Consider the following 17638-nt stretch of genomic DNA (forward strand, 5'->3'; position numbering starts at 1 on the left):
GTCATGTTTTGAACGTATGGGTTTCTATAGAAGCTTCCTCTCCTTGCTCTCTCTCTCTCTCTTCTCTCTCTCGCTAGCTTTATTTACCTTGATGCCATGGTGAACAGCCACGGCGTCGGACGGACTCCGTGGCCCACACCCAAAAAACTGACCTTGCCTGCTCCCAAAATTGCATTCAGGTGGTTAAAATGGGTTAAGGTCGGTACAAGTTAGATCAAGGTGGATTAGGGTGGCGTTTTAATTTAAGGTGATAACTTAGACAAGTCGTCATGCTTTCGCATTCAAATCCCGTAAAGATACTTAAGTGACTGTCAGTGTATTGCATGCAGTAGTTGAAATCGTGTGCCTCCTTTTACTTATTCGCCATGAAACGAAGTTTCAATAACTGTACGCACCCTTTGGGGTTCCTCCATTACTTGTGAACGGTCCTTGCTCCCCAAGGCTCGCTTCAACACTGACTGTAGCACGACTTACTGCGCTCTCATTTTCTTTTACTGTGTGCTATACGTTCTTGATATTCTCGTTGAGAACATTATGTTCCGCAATGTCCGTGCCACGTCCTTAGCCCAACGACTGGAAACAACAGGGTAGAGCATGACATTTATTTAGGACAATAGCAACTTCAACAAGACTGTCTCTATCAACTTGGTAGAGTGTAGACATTCGGAAGGTAATTCGTGTGCACAGCAAAACAAATCATGCCAGTCAAATTGGCTTAAATTAAAAAGATAAGCGTCTTTACTTGTATCATACATAGTTATTCATCTAGAGAGAATGTAAAACATTGCAGAAAAGCAGATAATTTTGGACAATATTGAGCGTTTCTTCTATAACAACCGTCAACACCGATGTCACTGCTGCTGACAAGTTTGTTCACCCAAGGGCGTATATATTCAGTGGCGCAATGCTGTGCTGTTCTAAACATCTAAAACAGCTAAGCCTCCAGTATCGCTTAGGAGGCAAGAAATAAATATCACAGATCCTAAAATATTTTTGTGTACAACGCTAAAGAAAACAGTTTTTTAGTTTGGTTGACGTTTAAAAGGGGCCATGAAGCTTGTAGCCCGCGGCACAGTCTTTTCCATACACATATCTATAATCTCTGAATAATATCGAGGTTCTGGACCTCAACCATGTATATTGACTTCCACTGAACGTCCTTTAGATGCTTGCGCAGCGGAACCACAGTTGGACACTTCCGGCCAGGACACTACGCTAAGGCTGGATCCGACGATTCTCCATCAGGGTTCGCTGGATGCAGGCGGCAGCCACAGCCTCTTCTACGGAAGCCATTTCCATGACATTGAACAGCAGCTGCGGGCTGTGTGAGACGAGGCTCAGGGCATTGGCACAGTAGTCGCTCCGGTTGGCGCCTACCACAAAGTGGGCCGCGCACATTGCCAGCGCACGGTTGCGACTAACAACGCTGTGTACTGCGTGGTAATGTCTCGAGTGTGGAACCTCGTTGTGATCCAATGAGCAGAGAGTGTGGTTCTCCTCCAGCCCAAGTGCAAGGTAGCGCAACATCGTACAGATTGCACCAACCACTAGGACGTCGTCATCGGCATCATCGTCATCGTCGTAGCCGTACAAAAGAAACTCTGAAAGTGTACTGTTAACAGATAAAGCACAAGCAACGCCCACGGCCTCTTCGTCGTCAACAATAATTCTACCTTCGACGTGGAGTTTTCGCAGATTCCGATTCTTCAATAAGGCCACGAGAAGATTTCGGCGTACGTGGCAATCGTCGATGCGCCCTCCAACGTTCAGGTACAGGTGTCTGAGTGTCGTGTTCGCCTCTAGGTAAGGGATTAGAAGAGCTTGCACAGACACAAATTGCTCTCCCGAAAAGCACAGGCCGAGGTATCGGATGTGAGCCCATCGAGGCAGCAATGCTAAGGCGCCTTCGAGCATTTCACCACTGGCAAGATTGTCGCTGTTGATGACGACGTGCGACATCTCGCTGCACGTTGCAACCGCCTCCAGGGATTCCATGACAATGAGCGGGCACTTGAAGGTGACCCTACCTTCGACGTCGTTCTTTCGCATAGCCCGGTACAGCTTTGCAGTGCCACTGTTGGGGATATCGACGATGACGACCCTGCGCAGTGTTTTGTTCCGCCTTAGTGCTTTGAAGAAGCACAAGCACTCTGACAATGTTGAAGACGAAAGGTCGACGGTCAGCTCCTCCAACCACTTGTTCTGTGGAATGCCTTGTGTGATTGGATCGATGCTCTCACTTTCGTCAGAATAATCCGTGCCGCAGTAACGCACGACCCCCTTGCAGCTGCAGCGATCGTTATAGCTGCCACGTTCCACGCGCAAAGTGCGCAGTGCATCGTTGCCAACCAGCATCCGCGGAATCATTTCCTCGAAGACACGGCTGTACATAAACCCATGTAGCGACAGCCCATACAGGTGGCGGTTGTTGATAAGTGCATTCATGATGGCGTGCACTCCTGCCGGGCACGTGAAGCAGCATCGCTTCAGGCTGAGCGTCCGGAGACTATCTTTTCGGGCCAGAACGGCGGCCAGCAGGGCACCGTGGTTGGGTCCATGGAAGCAGGTGCACACTGCCAGAGTCAGCGTGTGGATGCTCGAGTTCCGTTTCAGTGCCTTGAGCAACAGCGGGGCGGAGTCGCCAGGGTGGAAGTGCACGTCAATAAGCGAAAGTGTCGTCAGCCTTTCGGTTGCGCTAAAGAATTTGTGAAAAAGCAGCACGCACAAGCCGTTGAGTGTAGCCTTGCGCATGTGCAGTTCTTGAAGGCTGTAAGCCGTGGCCAAGGCAGAGGCCACAGTGTCTCGCCCTTCCTCAGTCGCTAGAGTGTCGCATACACGCAGACTGACCAGAGAAGGCACCTTGCGGGCCAGGGTGCCGATCAAGGAAACGGTTGCCTGCAGTTGTCGGTTGCGACCTTCTTCATCAATGTCTATGGATAAGATGCAACGATGGCGCTGCAGAATGAAATCGAGCAGATGCCACACCGAAGGGTTCGCCTCAGCGATATATAGCCCAGCATTTTGAGGAGGCTTTATTGTCTTCAACTCCAGGCGTCCTGGGGCAGCCTCCCAAAGCTCAAGGTCAACTTTGCCTATTTCAGCGTTGACCCTGTTCAAGTGATCAAAGATGGCACATCTGCTTGCGGTGGCTTGCGTGCAATGCCCCAAACTTTCATTTGCATCCAAAGAGCCATAAAACATCGTGGTAGGTGTGGACGTTCGCAGGCACCAGTCAACTCCACCTGCAGTGAGAACATATAAAAGCTGGTTCATGGTCTAGGCAGTCGAAGGTTACACCTAGTGACTGAAGTAGCCAAAGTAAGGTTATATGTGCTTGGTTTACGTTGGAACCCCAAAACTGAAGAATACTGTCACGTTGCGTGCAACGCAAAGTAATGCAATCAAAATTTCGCAGTTGACTATAACTACATTTCCGTCTGGAATACCAATATTCAGTTTTCAAGTATGTAAAGGTTTGAACATACAACGCACATGGAGGAACCGATGTGGTGTGAAGTTTTCAGCATGTACAAAGCGATGCAATGCGCTCAATTGCTCTAAAATACATCGTGGGCAACGTGCAATATTATGCAATATTTATGAGCTGGACGTCTCATAATTGTAATATCATGCAGTGTTTATGTTGGTGCGCACTATGAGACGCCGTCGACTGAAAGATGCAGAACGCTGAAAGTGGTGCTTTGTTATTACCTATTAGAATAGTGTCCCAATTTAACGCACACGCAGTTAACGTAGAAAGAGCTGGCGGTAACACGGTAGCGCCCCGCACGAGACGAAGGTTTTTATAATGAACGTTGTTGCAGCAGGCGTATAGAACTGCCATATGTTTACAAACACGATAGGCAACGTCGATTTATTCAAGGAACAATAGACGAGAGAACCTCACGTTTCCGCCCGCGATAATAGCGCCGATTGCGCCCCTAGATGAGAAATTCCAATGCCACCGGTCGCCTCCTTTCGCGTAGCAGCAACCATGCGTCCGTTTGTCTTGTAGTGCGTGCTACCAGGGTTCGTGTTTACACTTCAGCAAGCATGGCCTCGTCGTCTACGTAAGCCTGGTACACTGTATTTTTCTGTTGCTCAGTGCCACAACAGCCTCCAAAACGCGAAACGCGGAGACCCAGTTCATGAAGCTGCTTATTTCAGAGAAATTCGCATATGAGACAAGTGCCGCGCTGTACACAAAATAAAATCGTTCATTTTTTCTGCTCGCGCCTCGATGTGTTGTGATAAATCGTGCGGTCCTTACGTACACAGCGATAAAGTATAGTAAGCCTCGAACATATTGCCGTATTCACTCAATTACGGCTCCTTTCGTGAGGAAGCGCGCTGCAGGACGAACCTTGTCGTTGTCATTAAGTGGGAAGTGCAGAAATGCAGTAAAGTAATAGCACGTCTTGGCACAAAGTTAACGGCCAAATATCATTGGTAATTTTCGGGAATTCTACCCGTCGCCTGAGAGCTTCTGAGGCGGCCGCTTGACGGAACTACATCTGTAGTATAATAAAGCATTCGTAATTGCGCACTGCTATTCATAAAATACTTGATTCTTTTCTAAATGCGTTAGCATTTCTATGCCTACCCAACGAGAAAACCCGTCAGTCCACCCGTCGGCCACCTAAGAAGAGTCACTATAAAAAATTACTGCATACAACAAAATAAATTCGACAGGAAAAACTTTGGCGGCGGTGAGTTTTGAACATTCGATCCCACGCTCAAAAGCAGAGTGTTTTACACACTGGGCTAAGCACCCACGCTTGCAGAAGGTTAATATATCTGAACCAAATGTATGTGCTCCCTTGTGGCGGTAAGGTCTAGCTTTTAGTGGAGGTCAACAGGTGCGTGGTTCCACTTGCTGTTGACTTACGACCTCGCTATGTCAATTCGCGTAACATTACATTTCCCTGTTGTGCCAACTTTACCTGAGTTGGATTTTGAACATTTTAGTCAGAAGAAATAATTCCTAGCGTTATAAAAGGTTGAGTATTATTATGTGACTATATTGTCAGCCTCTGAGCACAGTATCATTGCTTGAACCATAGAAACAATGTTTTTGTTAAGTGAAAAGATCTATTATACCCAACATGCAACAATAGTTCGTTCTAGACAAAATTGCGCAATGTTAAAACTTTGTGCTCTGTAGATCAGTACAGCAGTCGGGCGTACTTGTGGGCTCGTTGGTTAGTCATGATGGAATATGGCAGCGTACTTCGAAACAACTACGTAACAGTTACGTCGTTGTTCCGAAGGACGGTGACATATTTTATCAGCAGCTGGTATTCGCTCTACCGGCGATGGCCTAGCGGTAGAACATCCGCCTCGTATGCGGGAGGTAGCGAGTTCAAATCCCGGTGCCGCCGGGAACCCACCGGTTTTTCTGTGAAATGACCCTGGCCTGGTGCTCGGCTGTCGTAGGGGTTCACATCTCGAAAGAGATGTTCACATCTCTTGTCCAACCACAGACGGCCTTGTGGACGAGCATCCGCCGCGGCTGTGGGAGGCAAGTGCTGCCGCCGGGCACCTACCGGTAAAATAGGTACAAGGACGCTCCCGGCCTGGTGCTCGGCTATTATGGGACCTCAACGCTTGGAAAGGGGTGTTTGACCTCAACCCGAAGGCATCCCCACCTCAATAGGTGCAATAGTGATGTCTGGGCCGCTCCCATGGCGGTCATTTCTTATGTGGCTAGTGGCGGTCATTTCCCCAATTCGCCGGCTAGTGCCTTGAATGTGTTGGGCACTATTTGACATTGGCTTGTACAGGTCAGCATAACTCTAATGCGAATCTTGATCGGAGATGAGTAGCTGGTCATATATACAGAGCTGTAGAAAAGAAACTGTTGACTCGACTATAATTGCGTGTATCATTCAGATTCTGGAACCCCACTTTGGCGAATACATTGACCTCGCGCCTTGTGATGATATTTCCGATTTATTCCGAGTAATGGTGCGGTCAGCAGACAGCCAACTAATGGAAGATGAGTCTTCATTATCTGCAATGGCGACAAGCCACACCGCATGTTCAACCTAAGTAGGCTGGTGACTGTGGTTTTTATGCGTGCCTGTGCTTGGGGCTTGTACGAGCATCTGGAGCAGTTGTAGAGTTGGGAGTGGAACGGGGGCACGACGAACTTCAGCTTTCAGAACACGTGAAACTGAAACTGGGAGGCTGCAGCGAGCGCAAAGACGCGTCCTTCGAGGTGAGATTCTGCTGACGTCAGCCCAGCAGCGGGCAGCAAGCTTGCTGCGACAGCGAGGAGCCCCAGTGTGCTGGCTGCCCGCTGCGGGGCCACGTGACCAAAACGTCTCCTCGAAGGGCGCGTATTTGCCCTTGCTGCAACCTCCCTGTTTCGGTATCACGTGTTCTCAAAGCTGAAGTTCGTCGTGCCTCTGTTCCGAGGGTAATTGCACTTTTCCTGTTCCAGATAAGGCTTGTACAGAGAGCTCGCTTCAATTTCCTAATTATCCGAGGCCACATGTCACCCATCACCACATAGTTGGATGGAACCACTGACGGTGTGTTTTCGAAGGAACCGTCCTCTTAGTTCAGAATAGCTATTTTTAAATAATTCGTGAGGTCTTCGTAGAAACACCCGTTATAGAGTTGTGTGACCTTACTGTTCCTGTACAAAGTTTATAATGTACTTAGTCTGGTTCGCACATGTAGTTGTTGGTATATGAACATTCCTCGATTCAGGAAAGCCAGGGCCAAATATGTGTCACTGTCATTTTCTCTTTCTTCACTGCTGCCATAGTTCGTTGCAGTGTTTGTTGTAAAAGTGTAGTCAAAAACAGTGACTATTGAATGTAAATTAAGCGCCAGGCTTCTAGTGTCACAATTATTCATAATTTATCTTCTGATACCACCGTGTTGTTATGTGTATTCCATCTTAATTGCACAATGAAATTAGTTTTTTCTTTGCGTTAATTTACTCTGTAGCATCGGTGTTCATCAATTATTTGACCATCTCGCAGTCTGTCGCCTGCACTTGTGTGGACTGAAAGGAAAGCATTGGAATTTCTATTTTCCAAGAATTGCGATTCTTGCAACCCACTGAATGGGGCTGCGCAACCTTTGGGGGTGGCTGTACTGCCAGTTTGTGTGTATTTGTGCATGTTTTCTGTCTATTGGCAGGTGGCATTCATGATTCAGCGGCCCGTGCTGTTTTTTAGTCGCTTTTTGTGATCCACCATGCAGCTGCAGTGATTTTTATTTTAACCATACAAAGAGGTAAGGTGAGCATATCAGACTAAATACTGTCTGATGCCGTAGTATACTGTGGTATGCTGTGGAAAATAACGCCTGATTAATCATACGATTGAAATGTCGTCTACGTGAATGTTTCACGTGCATCTGTAGGCTCCAAAGCCCCACCTGCAGATCAATATAAACCTGTGCACGTGGGCTTTTATAACGTCCTTGTTTTGTCCTGCATTTCTGTATTACTCTCATTATAGTACAGCAAGTTAAAGACCGCACAAAGAGCGATGGAACGCAAAATGTTAGGCCTAACGTTAGGCCTAACGTAAGTCAGGAAGAGAGCGGTGTGGATCAGAGAGCAAACGGGGATAGCCGATATTCTAGTTGACATTAGGAGCAAAAACATGGAGCTGGGCGGGCCATGTAATGCGTAGGATGGATAACCGGTGGACCATTAGAGTTACAGAATGGATACCAAGAGAAGGGAAGCGCAGTCGAGGACAGCAGAAAACTAGGTGGGGTGATGAAGTTAGGAAATTTGCAGGCGCAAATTGGAATAAGCTAGCGCAAGACAGGGGTAATTGGAGATCGCAGGGAGACGCCTTCGTCCTGCAGTAGACATTAATATAGGCTGATGATGATGATGAGTACAGCATTGGTGGCGGTGCACAGGTTTCCTTAAAAATGTGGCCGACGCAGTAATAACAGAAGTCGTCTGCATGCATATGGCAGGTGTGCACACCCTTTTGTGGTATTATATACCCAGTCTGCTAAGGCTGAAATTGTAGTACATCCTGCAATTCTAGCATGTCTCCTTATCTATAACAGTGCCCTTGAGCATTCAAACAGGTAAGCTGCGAATAAGAAATTTGGATCAACCTACACTTCTATAAATATGTCAATATTTCTTTTAAGCATTAGACTGCCATAGTTGCATACCTAAAGATACGTTTGGTGAACATAGTACACCTAGTCCCCTTATAAACTAAAAAAACGAAGGCTGCCTGTGGTAGGAGAAGGAACAAAACAATGCAACCCACAGCTTTACCATGTATATGATTCAGAGGTGAAACAGGCACAGATGATGAGGCGTAGAAATATACTTAGGTTTATATCTGCCAATGTACTATAACCTTTTTGTGTGAAGGCCACCGCACAGTACTTTTGCAAACTACCATTCAACGCTTAAGGGTCACAACTTTTACAAATGGCGGCTCATTTCTATTACTCGCACTCAGTATACGAGTGGAGGCGTAGTCAAAAGTGATAACTGGCACTCTCAGTATTGTCTTGCGTAATCGCAAACTGCTCTCGTATATTATACCGCAGGAAACATACTGTGATACCTGTGAATTACTGTCATGAATTGTAAGCTACTGTTATCTGCTGTGATATCTCGAATATGAGGTTACCATTTTATGAATGTCCTGGTATTTTTATACAGTGAAGTTTTTCTCACATTTTGTTTTCAACTCGTAACAAATGTTTCATTTACATGCTTCGCAATTTAGTTTCGCTTTGCATTTTTTGTACCAATGCAGCAGTGGTTTCTTTTGCATGCCTTCAGTGAAGTAAAATGCACAAATAGCTATAACTTATAAAAGACACTCTTGGGTCCTCAGGTACAAAAACGTGACGTTTTTGTGTGTATCAACTAATTTCACCGCACATGACCCTGATACACGCTGCACCCAGGGTCCCAGGAACACAGGCAAACATACCTGTATATACGTATTAGAAGTGCAGGCGTACGTTGAAAAGCAAAAACTTAATTTCCACGTTTCGGCTGGGGTCCGGCCTTTATCAAGAGTGCGATTGCAAGCACAGAGAGCTAAATTTGGTTATTTTCTCCATAGAAATTTTAAATAAAAGGTAGGGAGTTAGCCTATCCACACGCACACGTAGAATAAATGGCGTCATGAATACCACCACGTACGTACTCCGTTCACTCGTGTCAAATTCAACGAAAAAAAAAAAACGTGAATACAAACTTGCACGCACATACAGTGGCATTATCCCGTGTCCACAAACTTGCGCGTTTATACAGTGGCATTAGGAATGAAACACAGACACACACACACGCGCGCGCACACACGTAGGTAGTTTGTGATTAACCCATACGTAAACAGGGGTGCATTTAGTCGTGTCCACAAGGGAGCAAAAACAAAGAAAGTCGAATGTAGGGGAGAGAGTTTCCATGCTAACAAAGAGCATACGAGGGCTAGCAGGTGCCAGGAGAGTCTTTCTTTTGTAATTTGGTTGAAGTTATTGCAACTTTTGTGCGACCACGAAGGCGATCAATGCACCCCCGCCTGGTTTAATGACACCTGTGCTGTGACCTCCACTGATCTCCGAGTTTCACGAACTGCGTTTCATTGCATTCTTTGCACAAGTGATGTCCGTTGTACTTGAGGCCAAGCTGTTATTTATACAACGTCGATGCGTGTATGAAAAATAAAGTAAAAAACAAATATAGAACTATATGACAAGCTGAAGTAATAAAAATAAACATAAAAAAGGGCGAGTATAATTTCTAAATAACGATGCGGAAGTATACATATCACTTCATAAATATGCCATATAATACCTTGATAATACCTGATAAGACCTTGATAATTCTCAGAGAAACGGAATTAGTCATCGTATATTGGCGCCAACGCGCTTGTTTTCTGCCTTGACACAACGTACAGCGGCAGCAGAAAAAGATTAGCTCAAGTGACCGATAACCCGATCAGATAAATGCCGGCACGCGACGCACACCTAAAACGAGAGTGTCATCCCCCCCCCCCCCCCTCTCTCTCTTTGAAACATGAATCATGCGGCACTTTAGATACCAGTGTGCACGGAAACAAGAGCGCCACGTACAGCAATTTCCCTGCTCCGGTCATCGGCCACTTATGCTAATCTTTACCCGCTGCAGTTGTACACGACTTACCAGTGATGAGCGCACGTTCTAGGCCGCGCGTTATCGCTATCTCGTGAAACGACAGTGACTCAGCCCGACAGGGCTAGCAGAAAATAAAGTCCCTAGAAAAGCGTTGTGCGCGCCACAGGCATGCGCTCGCGCGACGCCAGCATCGGCGCTGCTGATGGGGGCGCACAAAAAAGAAAAAAAAGAGAAAAAGAAAAGAAAACGTTGAAGATCACCTGGTGATGAAAATGTATCCGGAGTTTCCCCTCTATGACGCGCCTCATGATCAAATTAGGAGTTTTGGGCCGTAAAACTCCAGAATTCAATTCACGTTAGCCTGCCTGTGATGTGCCACGATTGCTCGACGGCTTGTTGGAGAGGTGTTGCATACACAGCACGAGAGCAGATAGCACGCTCTGACACTGAGTTGTATGCGCAGCGCAGTGAAAGTGTGTAGGAGGAGGAGGAACATATTTTAATGAAGAAAAAGGGGGAGAGGTGCAGAGTGCCCGCTCCATCAGCTGTCCGTCGTGCTATTACTGGGATGCACACTCATCCACACTTGACGACGTTGTACGACAAAACGTGCACACATTCAGCTACAATGGCACAGAGAGTAACGAGCAGACGTCATTAAAACATACCGACACACACAGAGCATAAGCTGTGCATTGATCAAGTAGGAGAACGTAACGACTCTTGGCAAAATGTGGCTGTAAGATTGCTCTGGAACGCCGCCATGTTTTCTGCACTGCCGCCATTTCGCTTGCTCTCACTCCCCGTCACATAAGTCAATAAATTCTAAGGTTCTGTGTGGAAAACTACGATGTCGTTTTGAGGTACGTCGTAGTTTGGGACTCCCGAATTTCAGTTTTTTAATGCCCCTGTTAGAAAATCCAGCGACTACCAGTGTTAAAACAGCGCGTTTTCGTACACTGGATTGCACTGGGCACGTTGGTTTCACTGCTTTGACGCTGGCGCTCACTTGTATGTGCTGTAAACGCGCTGGTCCTCGCTGGCTTGTGCTGGAAATTGCGCTGGTTGCGTTTGTGCTGCACTGCTCCCATTATGCAAGATGTGTAGGCGCAGTTGAATATCAAATGTTTGATACAATTTTATCGGCAGATTTATCTCATGACTTAAATAACGCTATGGTTGGAGGTCACAAATGTGTTTCGTGCAGCAGCTTGGAATAAAGGCGCGTGAGCTTTCCGTTTATGCACGCATATGTGACACTGCATATTACTGTTGTATTAAGCGTTTCCCTTTTAAATTTGCGAGTATCTATGTCCTTACACGAAATTATGCAAACGCATATAACACCTCATTTATTAGACGTTTGTAATTTTTATTTATCTGGCGTCAACGAGGGTTTACGGCTCAGCAGTATCGTGCATTATTTACATACACGTTCACGGTACTTCTTATGTTAGTGTCGGAGACGTGTTCCTGTCATGGATTTAAATTCGTTTACAAAGGATGACGCAACCGATTACTGCGAGTTGCCGCAGTGTTATGGAGTCGACACGAAATAAACAAACCCAACAGTCGTTCGGACGCGTTCGAACTGACCCCAGGAAGCCTTGAGTGATATGATCGCGCCGAAAACAAAGCTGAGGCAATTCGTGTGCTTCCACTTTCCTTAGCGTACTAAAAATTACAATTAATAGGTTCTGAGGCTCAAATTTTAGCATTCGCCAGGTACCCGCGCCGAGATTGTTTCCTTACGCCGAAGGTTAGGCCCACGCATACCCGCTTAGTCCGGGCACAAGAATAAACAAGTATAACAAGTAAAAATGCTATAACTCAGCGTTCGCATCAGTGTTCCTAAATAAAATATGTTTTCGTGTCTACAATGTCAGCACGAGAAGCGATGAGCACCGATGTGACATTATTATTAAATTAAATGCATTATAATGCATTATAGGCATTATAGGGCGGTCGCCAAAGGCTGCGAGCCGCACTAACCGACGCTTCTCTAACGGAGATATTTCACTGCTTAGATGCGTGGACTAAAACGCGCTTTTGAACTACTAAAATGTTGCGTTTCCCATGCGCGAAGAGCAAGACGCAGCTAGCAAAATCGGCAGCAACAGCCCATACAGCGTCTCGGGTAGGCGGTTCATTTGAGACTTCTTCGAAGTTAAAGCACCAATCGTAAAATAAAATCATTGTAGCGCGTGCAGGCGTGCTATTTAATTTATTAAGACTTAGAGATTGACTCCAACCAAATAAGGAAATTTACTAGCCCGACGTTTCGGAACCAATTCGGCTACTTCTTCAGGGGGTATTCTTCGGAGGTGGCGGTGTGCCACTTTTAAAAGGTCCATCGTAAGAAAGGAGAGGACGGGGGAGAGAGCGTAAGGTGGGGAGACACTTGACGGGGCACCTGTTCTTGACAGACCACAGAGGTGGTGCTGGGGGGGGGGGGGGCTTCGGCGTCGCTGCGCGGTTGGGTTGTCCTAAGCTGGCCGTCCTTTACTCGCGGGAATGTGTTGACGAGGGGGGGAGGGGGGGGGGACGAGATGTTTTGGTGTTGGTGACCTAGAGCGGGGGGTCCTTTCTTCCCTTCGTCGCGTCTGCAAGGCCATGAACATACAAAGAAGGAAGGATGCCCTTCACGCGATTTATATTACCCGCCGTGTTCTGAAAAGTGCCAAAACTCCAGTAGTAGCCTTTTTCGCCAGTTTGTCTGTTTGAAGGATTTGGGTTTCTTGGAAAGAAATCTTGTGGTCCGCGTCTTCGGAATGTTCGGCGGCGGCGCTGCGTGTTCGGTTGAATGTTCTGACGTCATTATCATGTTGTCTGATTCTTTCTTTTAGATTTTTGGTTTCTCCGATGTACGACGCCGGACAGTCGGCACAGCTGATTTTATAGACGACGCCTTGAGCTTTTTCTTTTGGTGGATGGCCTTTTGGTTTAGGAATGAGGATATTCAAAGTGTTCATCGGTTTATGGGTGACTTTGAGGCCTTCTTTTTTCAATATTCGGCTGAGAGCTTCGCTGGTACCTTTGACGTATGGGATGTACACTCGTTTCTGAGGTCGAGGGGAAGTCAATGGTTGGAGGTCTCGTAGATTGCTTTTTCTTTTTTGCTGTCGTGTTGTTTTTCGAATGAATTCCGTTGTATAGCCGTTCCTTTTGAGTTCGTTGAGAACCGTTGTCCTTTCTTTCTTTTGATCTGATTCCAATGTGCAGTGAGTTTCGACTCTTTTCAATAAAGAATTTACGACCGCTGCCTTGTGGTTTGCCGGATGGTTGGACGCGAAGTGTAGGTAGCGGCCTGTGTGGGTTGGCTTTCGGTAGACTGAAAATTTTAGATTGCCATTGGTTCGTGTCACTTGTACATCTAGGAATGGTAGCGATCCGTTTTGTTCGCGCTCCGACGTGAACTGTATATCCGGGTCTATGGAATTCAAGTGGCTCTGCAGGTTTTCGAGTTGCGACTCCTTCACGATACAGAAGCAATCATCCATGTGCCTAAGGAAAACTTTTGGCTTCGGGGAAAAAGTACTCAGAGTTCTGTCTTCGATATTCTCCATAGTTAGGTTAGCCATGGTGACGGAAATTGAGGCCCCCTTGGGAGTTCCTTTCACCTGCTTGTAGTAGCTGCCTCGGATGGTGAAGTAGGTCATAGCCTTCTAGAGCTATCACAGGCATAGCTCTAGAAGGCGGCATATCTCGTCTACACTCAAGCGGGTTCTCTCGTTCTTTGCATTTCCGGGTGAAGTCTAGGTGGGTCTTGAAGGTGGAGATGCCTTTCAGGGCTTTGCAAAGAACTATATCAAAGCCCTGAAAGGCATCTCCACCCTCAAGAACCACCTAGACTTCACCCGTAAATGCAAAGAAAAGCATCGTACCACGAAGTCTCCAGTTACGCCAACCTATCAACACAGCGGAAGGCCGGGACATCATCAACAAGGCTCAGGAAAGACTGGTGACAGCGCGGATACAGGAGTGCCACACGATGATTAGAAAGAGAGTAGTCGACGCGTTCTTCGCCAAAAGACAGCTTGAACACCAGGTACCCCATCTCTTTTCATCAATTGATTCGTTTGCAAAGGCCACTGCGTCCTCACAGGAACAGAAACACCGCGAAACGAAGAAGAAAAAACTCTCTTCTTTAATCAAGCAAACCGAAAAATCAGGAGTGTTGGACAGGCACACAGTAACAAATGTATCATCAAGGAAGCTCACAACAGAAGAGACTTCAGTCCTGGCAAAAGGTCATAAATTCAACGTCACCACAGATAACCTCCCCCTGCCCAAGATGGTCGCCGCCCTCGAGAGCGGCATCCAGCAGCTGGGCCCTAAAGTGCGGGAACCGCTCAGGTTAAAAGCAATGGGCATAATAAGGTGCAATAACAACCGCAGAAGAGAAAGAAACTTGTCGTCTAACGAAATAAGAGCGCTGAGATTACTGAAAAATAAGGACATTGTAATTCTACCAGCGGACAAGGGCAACTCAACCGTCGTGTTGAACATGCAGGACTACGAGGAAAAATCGTCCACCCTACTCAACAGCCAAGACTACGAAAAATTAAAAAAGGACCCCACCACAAGGACCCAATCAGTACTGAATCAGACGCTGGTCCAAATTTTCCGAAACCACCCAAATTCTCGAAATCTTTATCTAAAATTAATGCGCAGGAACGGGTCCGCACCAGACTTTTACGGCTTGCCAAAACTCAATAAACCCGGAATTCCCTTACGGCCAATCGTAGACTTTTCGTGCTCCCCACTTCGATCACTATCCACATACTTGCACCAGATTATATCACCCATCACCGGAAGGACAGCATCCCACGTGCGCAACCCCGAAAACTTCATTAAGCTCATATCAAATGTACGCCTCGAAGATGATGAATGCCTGGTCTCTTTGATGTGATCTCTTTGTTTACCCGAGTACCGATTCAGTTAGCTATATCCGCAACAAGGGATGCCCTGGAACGCGATGACACACTCGACGAGAGAACCCCCTTGAGTGTGGACGAGATCTGCCGCCTTTTAGAGCTATGCTTGTCAAATACCTACTTCACCTTCCGAGGCAACTGCTACAAGCAGGTGAAGGCACTCCCATGGGGGCCTCAATTTCCGTCACCATGGCTAACCTAACTATGGAGAATATCGAAGACAGAGCTCTGAGTACTTTTTCCCCGAAGCCAAAAGTTTTCCTTAGGTACATGGATGATTGCTTCTGTATCGTGAAGGAGTCGCAAGTCGAAAACCTGCAGAGCCACTTGAATTCCATAGACCCGGATATACAGTTCACGTCGGAGCGCGAACAAAACGGATCGCTACCATTCCTAGATGTATGTACAAGTGACACGAACCAACGGCAATCTAAAATTTTCAGTCTACCGAAAACCAACCCAGACAGGCCGCTACCTAAACTTCGCCATCCAACCATCCGGCAAACCACAAGGCATCGGTCGTAAATTCTTTATTGAAAAGAGTCGAAACTCACTGCACATTGGAATCAGATCAAAAGAAAGAAAGGACAACGGTTCTCAACGAACTCAAAAGGAACGGCTATACAACGGAATTCATTCGAAAAACAACACGACAACAAAAAAGAAAAAGCAATCTACGAGACCTCCAACCATTGACTTCCCCTCGACCTCAGAAACGAGTGTACATCCCATACGTCAAAGGTACCAGCGAAGCTCTCAGCCGAATATTGAAAAAAGAAGGCCTCAAAGTCACCCATAAACCGATGAACACTTTGAATATCCTCATTCCTAAACCAAAAGGCCATCCACCAAAAGAAAAAGCTCAAGGCGTCGTCTATAAAATCAGCTGTGCCGACTGTCCGGCGTCGTACATCGGGGAAACCAAAAATCTAAAAGAAAGAATCAGACAACATGATAATGACGTCAGAACATTCAACCGAACACGCAGCGCCGCCGCCGAACATTCCGAAGACGCCGACCAAAAGATTTCTTTCCAAGAAACCCAAATCCTTCAAACAGACAAACTGGCGAAAAAGGCTACTACTGGAGTTTTGGCACTTTTCAGAACACGGCGGGTAATATAAATCGCGTGAAGGGCATCCTTCCTTCTTTGTATGTTCATGGCCTTGCAGACGCGACGAAGGGAAGAAAGGACCCCCCCCCCCCCCCCTGCTCTAGGTCAGCAACACCAAAACATCTCGTCCCTCTCCCCCCCCCCCCCCCCCACCCCTCGCCAACGCATTCCCGGCATCGGACAACCCAGCCGACCAGCGACACCGACGCCCCCCCCCCCCCCCCCCCCCAACCACCTGTTTCGTCTGTCAAGAACAGGTGCCCGTCAAGTGTCTCCCCACCTTACGCTCTCTCCCCCTTCCTCTTCTTTCTTACGATGGACCTTTTAAAAGCGGCACACCACCACCTCCGAAGAATACCCCCTGAAGAAGGACCGAATTGGTTCCGAAACGTCGGGCTAGTAAATTTGCTTATTTGGTTGGAGTCAATCTCTAAGTCTTAATCAATTTTCCCAACCAGACAGGTAATTCTGTCGAAATGTTTAGCTTCAAGTCTACGCGTGCTATTTAGTATGGACAACTGCTTTTTTTTTCTGATATAGGAGCAAGTTTTTGTCGTAGGGCGAAAGGCGCATCTACAATGTCTGTGCGAGACACGTAAGCACTAATTAGGAGTTACATTAGAGAAAAAAATGGTATCCACAATTTTGACCAGCTAGGGTTAACAGAAATCTCAGCAACAGAAATCTCTGGTGCACATAACGTCTTCGCGTTTCGCTGACATTGGAATGTGACTAACCACCCTTCAAAAAAAAAAAAAAAAGACAACATGCGCTTAGGGATAGAATCGCCGCTCCAGGAAATAGCTTGGCTATTAGAAGTGCAAGATTTAGAAGTTTCTGTTCATGCATTCCTGGCTGTGAACATTATTAGCAGTGTAAGGCTGGTAAACGCTAACTCACCGGTACAGGCCAGATGCCGTGGTCGACGTCGGTACAGTGAAGTCGTCTCGGCCGTTGAGGTCCCGAATGCTTCCGAGGCACGTGTGTCACGCAGTTCCCCTACGGCAAACAGAGACGCGGCCATGACGTCATTTCCTCTGCCGCTTTCTCCTTCCCTAGCAAGTCTCTGAGGAAAGTAATTCTCCTTCCCTACAATAATATAATGCAGGCAATCCTTTATATCTCTCAAGAATGGATGTATCGAACTGAATGAGTCACAGTGACTACTTGCAGGAACACCACCGTCAGCGATTCAGCAAGCCGGCAGAACAATGTCAGATAGTGTCGGTGAGTTTTCGGAAAAGGTAGGGTGCGTCAATGCTCACCTTCTCCCCCACTCTGTAAATGGCGGGGGGCGGCACGGAGCGGCGGGTACAGTGCAGTTGAATGGGGGAGTGGGTCCAGCGGACGCCTTGGCGAGCGCCGAGGGTGAAGCAAAAAACGCTGTAATTGCGGCGGCGCTGCCGTCGCCTTATTATCGTCGCCTTATTCGTGGACGCAGAATGGAGGAAGAGATCAAGAAGTTGGCCAGGATCATCA

At 47.0% G+C, this 17638-nt stretch overlaps 1 protein-coding gene across 1 annotated transcript; it reads right to left on the reverse strand.

Annotated features, from left to right (window-relative positions):
• Positions 1-627: 627 nt before the first annotated feature.
• On the reverse strand, positions 628-17154 carry LOC125940944 (uncharacterized). The gene is made up of 2 exons (XM_049657709.1): positions 17060-17154; positions 628-3242 (listed from the first exon to the last, which is right to left on the reverse strand). The coding sequence occupies exon 2, from the start codon at positions 3199-3201 to the stop codon at positions 1216-1218; it is 1986 nt and encodes a 661-aa protein (XP_049513666.1). The 5' UTR covers positions 3202-3242; positions 17060-17154; the 3' UTR covers positions 628-1215.
• Between the last annotated feature and the right edge of the window lie 484 nt (positions 17155-17638).

Source organism: Dermacentor silvarum, chromosome 10 (genome assembly GCF_013339745.2).
Source record: "Dermacentor silvarum isolate Dsil-2018 chromosome 10, BIME_Dsil_1.4, whole genome shotgun sequence".
In the NCBI taxonomy this organism is placed as follows: Eukaryota; Metazoa; Arthropoda; class Arachnida; order Ixodida; family Ixodidae; genus Dermacentor; species Dermacentor silvarum.